This window comes from Schistocerca nitens, chromosome 1 (genome assembly GCF_023898315.1).
Source record: "Schistocerca nitens isolate TAMUIC-IGC-003100 chromosome 1, iqSchNite1.1, whole genome shotgun sequence".
Taxonomy (NCBI): domain Eukaryota; kingdom Metazoa; phylum Arthropoda; class Insecta; order Orthoptera; family Acrididae; genus Schistocerca; species Schistocerca nitens.
In genome coordinates this window covers 713,543,871-713,553,181 of record NC_064614.1, presented here as the reverse complement: position 1 = coordinate 713,553,181, position 9,311 = coordinate 713,543,871, and the positions used below count along the sequence as shown (strand labels likewise).

General features: G+C 41.3%; 1 protein-coding gene across 1 annotated transcript in view; it reads left to right on the top strand.

The window, feature by feature from the left end:
* The first annotated feature begins 728 nt into the window (after positions 1-728).
* The window catches only part of LOC126196724 (fatty-acid amide hydrolase 2-A-like), a 298,235-nt gene continuing 289,652 nt past the window's right edge, over positions 729-9,311 (top strand). The window contains exon 1 of the mRNA XM_049934590.1: positions 729-1,071. Within this exon, the coding sequence (XP_049790547.1) occupies positions 729-1,071 (343 nt within the window). The remainder of the gene's footprint in view (positions 1,072-9,311) is intronic.

Here is a 9,311-nt window from a genome sequence, read left to right as displayed (position 1 = left end):
TTTCTCTGCCTCGTGATGGCTGGGTGTTGTGTGATGTCCTTAGGTTAGTTAGGTTTAAGTAGTTCTAAGTTCTAGGGGACTGATGACCATAGATGTTAAGTCCCATAGTGCTCAGAGCCAGTATTGTTCACCTATCTTGGACGTGTACCAGGTAGGACTGATGGAAGTGATAGCGAAGAGAGAAGATAGAAGAGCAGCACGTTTCGTTACAAGTTCGTTTAGTAAACGTGAAGGGTCACAGCGCCGCTCAGCCAACTCCAGTGGCAGACACTGCAAGAGAGGCTTTCTGCATCATAGTATGCTCTACTGTTATAGTTCTGAGAGCGTGAGTTCCTGGAAGAGTCAGCCAATGGGCATCTTCCTCCAACGTATATCTTGTGTAAAGTACAGATACACGGCTTACACGGAAGCTTACCAGCATTCATTCACCACTCGAACGATTCGCGACTAAACAAGAAAACGGGGAATTGAGACTGGTACACAAAGTACCTTCCGCCACACACCGTAAAGTGGCTTGCGGAGCGTAAGTGTAGATGTAGAAATGCGACTCTGAGATGAAGAGCTCCCGTTGTGCTGCACTCAAGCTTTCGCCCTGAACTCATTCCGAGAGACATTACGTCTGTAATGTTGATGCACGTAGCCGCGGATGATGTCGCCCAGGGGAAGTTTAGTAGAGTGCCCGAATTTTTTTGATCATATAGGATAAGTACACGTCGAGGGGACGAAATATGTTAAAAAATACGCTATCATCGAGACAACTCCGCGACGAGTCACAGTCTTACGACAGGTGCCTCCGTCATTGCGACAACCATCCGCCAAGCTGTGCTGTCCTGAGCAGCGTAACTGGGCCATCAGACGGAAAACAGGAAGACCGAGAGTGTCACGTCACAATATTGCCCACTGTGCGTACGACGGTGGGCAAGGCCGCAGAAAGCGAGAGGCAGCGCGCTGCCGCAGGGAAGGCCAAGGCCGAAGCCGGCAGCGGCGGGTGGCGGGCGAGCGCACCGGCGCGGCTCGGCAGTCGTCGCTGGCGGACACCGCAGGCCGGAGACGCGCCGTGCTGCACACGCGGTGAGTTACCTGCCCACTTACTGCACCTGCCGCTGGCTGTCGCTCAGCACTGGCCGACTGGGCGGACACGAACTCCACGGCTCAGTAAAGGTCGAGGAAGGATCTGCTAATCGAATTCCGCAACTTGTCGCTCAGCTAAAAGAGCCGGCATTTCACCAGACAGGTGCGTCTGGGAACGTGATTTGTAGCTGGCGGCAGATACGAGCGTAGTAGTGCAGTGTCTATCGTCGAAAAAGGATATTACTAGAGAATCCTTTTACACATGTACTACAGTGATAATGAAGATGGAGAATCTTGTATAAGTACAGTAACGTATAGCAATGTATAGCGAAAGGCGCCAGACTATCTTCGTCGAGAATCTTCAGACTTTGTTGGAAAGTGAAATATAATGGTGATCAGGGTTGAGGATGATAGAACAAGAACTGTAACGCCTAATTTTTTAGAATAGGAAGTGATCATGTTTTGTCTGTGAGCGCCGGTTCAAATGGCCCTGAGCACTAGGGGACTTAACATCTGAGGTCATCAGTCCCCTAGAACTTAGAACTACTTAAACCTAACTAACCTAAGGACATCACACACATCCATGCCCGAGGCAGGATTCGAACCTGCGACCGTAGCGGTTGCTCGGTTCCAAACTGAAGCGCCTAGAACCGCACGGCCACACTGGCCGGCTGTGCACGTCGGAAATCATACTCCTGATTCATCTTCGGTGCAAGAAACTGACGGGAAATTGGTAACAAACGGAACAGAAAGGAAAGGAATTAGAGTGTGAAAAAGGCAAGTGACTTCATTATTACTCCTCTCTAATCTATTTCAATCATAAAGTCGTAGGAAATAGGTTTATTAATTTAAAGAGCGTTATGCCAGAAGATCCGTTATCTGCACAGTTCGCTGTTTACCTCATAGAAAACTGTACAGATGAGGAAACGCATCCTTCTCTCTTTGTGGTTTTGGCAGACGTCCTCTGCACTTTGGAGAACGACAAATGCGTGCCAGAGTTTTCATTCTCGTTTTAACTCTTTGTCTGAATTACTAGAGAACAAATAGAACCTTACAGCCGGTTAAATAACGTTGACTCCTGTTCTGTTCCAAAAAGTGACAATAAAACTAAATAAAGACAATTCTTCATCCTGAATGAACTAGTGCCATCGCAAAATGGTTCAAAATGGCTCTGAGCACTATGGGACTTAACATCTGAGGTCATCAGCCCCCTAGAACTTAGAACTACTTAAACCTCAATAACCTAAGGACATCACACACATCCATGCCCGAGGCAGGAATCGAACCTGCGATCGCAAAATGGTGAAATGGATAGACTGAACTTACTGAAGTGTGGTTCCTACAAAGTTTAAATGTTATAATTAGCTTAAAAGTAGCTACCGAATGCAAGTAATTTCAGTTGGATCTGTTTATTATATAATTTCTTTTCTTTAAACGCTTTTTCGTATCCTTCTGTCAGTTAAGGTGTTTAAGACATCAATTTACCTTTTAGTAAACATCGTGTTAAAAATGTAATAATGTTCTTTAGATTAACATTGTTAAAAGAAGGAAGATTAGTGTTTAACGTCCATTCTTGACATTGCTTGACTGCTAGAATACAGCTTACAGATGTGTTGTGTGGAGTGATGAAGAGAAAATCAAAGTTCTGCTACTAGTTAAATAGTTCGGATACTGAGGATATGGACAGTTTGCGATAAGATGCAGAGTTCATGTTTTTGGGCTGGTAGTAAAAGTTGCTAATTTCATGTGAGGAGGTATCACCACTCTCGATAGTATGTCTGCGTTACTAGCAGCACGACACAATGCCCATTTTAATTCATGAACGATTCAAGACATTGAAACGACGTTTTAGGTGAATGATATTACGAAACGGGCCGTTATTTTGTTCCATGTTTGCTCCTCTTGGCTTTTGCATCAACCAGGATACTGAAGCAAGTACAATTTTTTTTTTAAAAATGGAACGACATACTTTTCCTTGATAGAATTCGAAACTAAGGTGATAAAGCACTTGTTCGCTTTTTAAAGTTACGCAGAAATATACGAAAAAAGTGCTAAAACTGGGAGACAAGCTGGCCGGATTCGGCTGTTATGGTCGATGCGCGGTCAAGTGGGGCTCTTCGCCAGACTCCGTCGTGGAAAGTTTTTCGATTGTTCGCTTTTCAGAATGAAAGTTGTTCACATACACAGGAGTACGCACGCACATTTAAAATACATCTACATGATACTCCGCAAGCTACCTAACGGTGAGTGGCGGAGGGTATTTATGGTACCACTAATTCTTTTTCCACTTCCCTATTCCACTCGCGAATGGAGCTTGGGAAGAATGATTTTCGGGAGGCCTCTGTATTAGCTCTAATATCTCGAATTTTCTCATCGTGATCATTTTGCGAGATGTATCTGGGAGGAAGTAATATGTTGTTCGATTCTTCGTGGAAACGTGCTCTCTCGAAATTTCAGTAGTAAACCTCTCCACGAAGCATGACGCCTCTCTTTTAATGTCTACGAGTGGAATTTGTTGCGCATCTCTGTAATGCTCTCTCGCCGACTAAACGAACCCGTTACGAAACGCACCGCTCTTCATTGGATCTTCTCTATCTCATCTATCAGTCCTGTCTGATAAGGAGCCCAGATTGATGAACAGTACCCAAGAATCAGTCGAACAAGCGCCTTATAAAACACTCCTTTCGTTACATTTTCTTGAGATTCTTCTTATGAATCTGTATGGCATCTGTTTCTCCTACAAGTTGTGTTATGCGGTCATTCCACTTAACTTTTCCTACTGATACGCCAGAAGTAAGAATATTATTCCACTTACGAAAAATAGTAGCTGCCCCTTTATAGTAAGTCGTATGAAGTAGAGGCAAGAGGAATTGTGTTTTGTAGCGGTGACCTTATCGTCCAATTACATATAACGTCGGAGGCTGCCATGAGAGCCCCTATTGGTTGTGTTTACTCTGCAATAGCCGATTCCAGTTGCCTTGGCTTTCAGTTTAAGGGGAGCCGGAGGTGCCTATGCTGCCCATGTTAAAGTCACTAAGTTTGAGGAACATTTATGAATAAACTACCAAATAGAAAAATTTGAATTTTTTTTACATATAGAGTGGTTTAGTATTGCAGTTATGACAGAGGGATTTTGGAGTATCTTTTCTAGTTTCCTTCCAATTTTTTTTTTATTAATGATCCAAATTTTTTTTACAAATAATTGCTTTATAATTAAACTGAAATGAAACTACTGAACATATTGCCAAATGGCTGTGTTACAATGTAAGTTTGACCACTAGGAGTGCTGTATAAAAATTTCATCTCTCTAGCTTGAGTGGATTTTGAGAAAATGTTCCTTATATTCGAAAAATTCTAATTTACGGGAAATGGCTATCAAAGTTTCTCAATACATTCCTGCACTATAGGATGGATTATCAGGGTCTTCTTCTTCATCCTCCAAAAGCTTCCTCTTCTGTTTTCTTTTCTGGCCTGTTGTTCCATCATACTTCATATGCCTTTCTCTTCTTTCTGCTCCTCTTATCCTTTCTCTGTCAATATTTCTTAGTGCTCGTAGTGTTCACCCCAGCTGTAAATCCTAATGCCTTCAGAACTTAACACTTCACACTGTTCCCTTGGTTTTAGGTTGCAATTGCATCATAAATGCCAAAGTGCAGTGTTTTTATGCTTACAAACACCCTTTGGAATCACTTTCCAAATCAAATTGTTTACGCTCTCATTAGGATTCTGCGTCTTTCCATGTAGACATTTGTTTAACAATTCTGGCTGTGCTGAGTCATGAAAAATTGGTTTTATTGTTCCCTCCTGATTCTTGTACATACTGCATATTACCAGCTTTACACAAGAAGTATAATACTACCAACAACAGGCGCAACACTGAACTAATTCGAAACGGTAAACAGCAAAGAGACGATGTTCCGCGCTCTTATTCATTGTAGTATCGCAACTTGGTATTAGTGTTAATTTTCTTTTCCCTACGTTCTTCCTCTTCTTATATACACGGTTACTAAAAAAATGGTTCAAATGTCTCTGAGCACTATGGGACTTAACATCTATGGTCATCAGTCCCCTAGAACTTAGAACTACTTAAACCTAACTAACCCAAGGACATCACACAACACCCAGTCATCACGAGACAGAGAAAATCCCTGACCCAGCCGGGAATCGGACCCGGGAACCCGGGCGCGGGAAGCGAGAACGCTACCGCACGACCACGAGTTGCGGACACGGTTACTAAAACGTGGCATCGTAACCAGAACAAAAGTGTACGACAATATTAAATGGAGCAAGATGTTCGAAATTCTGAGGAAAATAGGAGTAAGCTGTAAGGAAATACGGGTAATATTTGTCACAGAAAACAATGTAGCCAACCCTTGCACACTCGCTGTATGCGTAACATAAGGCGCTGTATGCGTAACAGGCCGAGAAAATCCCAAGCAGTTCGCCAGGAAGTCACGAGAGGGTGTTAGATGCATTCAGCGGCCGCCCATTTCCTCTGCAGGCGTGGGGAAAAATGGTAATAACTCCACTTCTAGGGCGAGTGGAACAATAATTCAAAGTTTACATTAAAGAGGAATGTTCCAATTAATTTTCGGTAGCAAAAAAAATCGTAATTTTTTGGATTTGACCACCTCCGGCTCCCCTTAAGTGCCGTTCTGGTATAATTCTGCGAAAAGTTTCAACCGCAAAATTAACAAGCGTTCTGTGACTGTACTTGTCTTTTGAGGAGCTTTTGAATGATATTTTTTTTTAAAAAAAGGATACATACTTGCTTCAGTGTATCGGATACTACCAGAATTAAGATTTGTTACCAACCAAGAAAATTCCGTGCCCCTCTGCCTACCATGATTTAGTGAAAACTTGCTTCGATATCTTGATTCGTTAACGAAATAAAATGGGTGTTATATCTTACACAGTGTCTTCAGTGCTATTTCATCTGCGTACTGGGGGAGAATAAATGACTGTCTGTATGGATCAGCAGACGACCTAATCTCTTTATTTTATCCTCAACAATTTAAAATAACTAAACTTGCCGAATTATTGCACAAAGTAGACACACTACGTGACAGAATACCCGGGAGCATTTAAAAGTCGGACATATTGCTAGTAAACTTACTACGAACGACTAGTGTTTTCTACAAGCGAAAGAAGTTGCATCGAAAGAAAGATATTTCAAGTTCTTGTTTGTGTGTGAAACCTTCAGAAGACATAAAACATAACTTCGACGGACAAGTGTTATGCAGTGAAATGAAAGCGCATATATTTAGTGAGCAGGAGACCCATGTTCGAATTCCGGCCTTGGTACAAATTTTTATTTGTCGCTTTAGTCTACATACATACATAATAAAAATAAAACGTATTTGTGTCTGCTAAGTTTTAATATCATTTGAGTTTCGTTACGATGCCTCGCACCGTCATCATCAAGTGCAGCGGTATGTATCTACATGACCGGTATTGTGTAAGTGTGGATAAGGCAACGACTGTAGACACTACCTCTATCTTTAAATACACTAAAGCCTAACATGCCATTGGACCACCTGTAGCTTGTCGGTTATTCCACGCCGACTGACAGCATACAGTCTATGAATTTCTCTGAATGAACACTGCAGCTGTCGACGTACTGTACCACAATCTGTTATGGCTGGCTTGCCGACGGGGGATAAAATCTTAACAAGATACTCTGTCCCTATATGCGACCACAAAAAACCTATAATTTTTAAATCCCCTGCTTTGCTGTTCCATTGCAGGCTTTTAAGATCGTTCATATTCCTGTCAAACCAGAGTAATTCTAATAATTCGGCCGTTGCACCCTTGTAGGTTTGTTCCCTCGATAGGAAATACCATGACGTGCAGCCATCAAGGATGCATGTGAACATTCACTGGCCACATATCGCGTCCAATCGCGTATGAGAATGCGGCGCCTCGGAATCCTTGAGAATCATAGTAATAATTATGTTCCTGACGCAAATAGCTGTTGTGTTTTTATATAATTTAAATATGGGGTAGATTATTTTTGCGTGCTGCGGCTTTTACAATACTGGAAATGTCAATATTTTAACAAACCCTGCAGCATATGAAGTAAGTAATACAGTGTTCAGTATGTATCGAGTATTATTGTTCAGGATGCTGTATATGCTAACTTTATGTGCTACATGGACACACTTCAAATTGAAATGAAATCTAGAAACAGGTCGTGGAATAAACAAATATACTGAATGTGGCTGTTCATTAAAATTTATGTATTTCCTAAATTACCATTATACGGCCACACCTTTCTAAATGTTTCAATACAGCATGGAAAGAATTAGGATAGTTGTTACATCATTATTTATTGCCTCTATTCCATGCCACTGTGACCAGAAGCGCTGTTGATACATTTTAATATCGAACATCAAATTGGCCGCGCGGGATTAGCCGAGCGGTCTCGGGCGCTGCAGTCATGGACTGTGCGGCTGGTCCCGGCGGGGGTTCGAGTCCTCCCTCGGGCATGGGTGTGTATGTTTGTCCTTAGGATAATTTAGGTTAAGTAGTGTGTACGCTTAGGGACTGATGACCTTAGCAGTTAAGTCCCATAAGATTTCACACACATATAAACATTTCGAACATCAAATTCAAATTTAGAACTACACTCATCAGTTCTCTGAGATCCGTATGTCGCATTCTAAGGAAAAATGATTCTCTTCAGGAATCCTTTAAACAGTACATTTTTCTCATCGATTAATTCTTGGTCCCTGTTCTGTTACAGTAGTTCAAGTTTTAGTTTGCTTTAACTAATATTTTTAATTTGAACGAAAAAATACGGAAAAAACTAACAAACAGGAAAATAGAAGAAACAGAAAAATTCTGTACACTGTTAAAACAGAAACATTCTGCACAATTTTCTTTATGTAAAAATGTATTTACGCACTGAATGCATTTGTCACCAATTGTGATTATTTTTGTCTTTTCCGCTATGTTACATTTGTATTAATTGGAGCTATAAAACTGCCCAGAAAGTGCAGCAATATAACTGTAAAGAAAGAAAAGGGTTAACACAAAAGATAGAAGCTATTGAATCGTATGAGAGAATACTTGTTATAAGGCGTATAACAACTGGGTGGTCTACCTCTTCAGACATTTCTTCCATTGAATATTACGGACTTAAATAAATTGAGAATGGCTCTCTAGAAATAGCGGACATAATACTCCACGGTAAGAACACCACTGTAGTCTATGTGTTCTTCCATTGGTATAATAAAGTAATTCTCTTCTAGCTCGGAGACTATTCCAGCAGTTCGCAGGAACGTAATGAAAAACTTCACTGATTTCTAGTACCGTTTATGGGCAACATACAGCAATCATTGACTAGTGCAAATTTCGTGACTAAAGTTAACGAAAAATAGTTTCGTTCAGAACACAATGATAACGTGCGAATTAAATGGGTAAATGGCAAAAAATCTACAAATTTTAAGTTTCACCTTATTCCAAATTATTGTGTATACACAGACAAATTTTCAGGATCTCTAGGGCTATCAAAAGTTTCATGGATTTTGTTGCCTACCATTTCCTCAGACAGGCGGAACACGTACTGAGAAGCTCTTTACAAAAGTTTCCTAAGTTAAAACTTTGTTATAGGCCTGTGCATGACATCTACATGCATTAATGTCACTATCATAATTTATTACATCAAGCCTGGTATAAGAGGCACATCGTGATAACACAGCTTTGTTTTCTCGCGGTGGTCTTATCCATGAGGTTGGACTCCTTTCTTCTAGCGGCTCTCGTTGCAGATGATTTAGCATCACTTTAACACTCTCAAGCTCGTTAAATACGTTTGTCACGATTCGTACAGCAGATCTTCCGACGATCTGAATGTCTCTTACCGTGCCGATGGTAATCAGTTCACAAGCAACTGAACGATTGTAGGGATCGTGTGCATACGAACACCTAAGCGGTATATCCGCAGTCGATTGACGTAACCAGCTATGCGGCACACGGCACCTCGTTGCACGTTAGACAAGGTAGTTCTACCTCACTTTTTTGTCGTTATTTTCCTATTGGCATTGCAATTACTTCCTTAATGGCGTCTAGTAATTTCATTTTTATTTCTCCCTCTCGGTACTTTTCCTTCTATCTTCACAGCGTTAGCATTGTTTCTAAAGTTTCCAGTTCTCGAATTTCGCCTTTCATCGTATTCACTATATCTAGTTTTGCGTGATACTGCCTCACACTATCTTCTCTTCTGTAGAGTTAAGATCTGG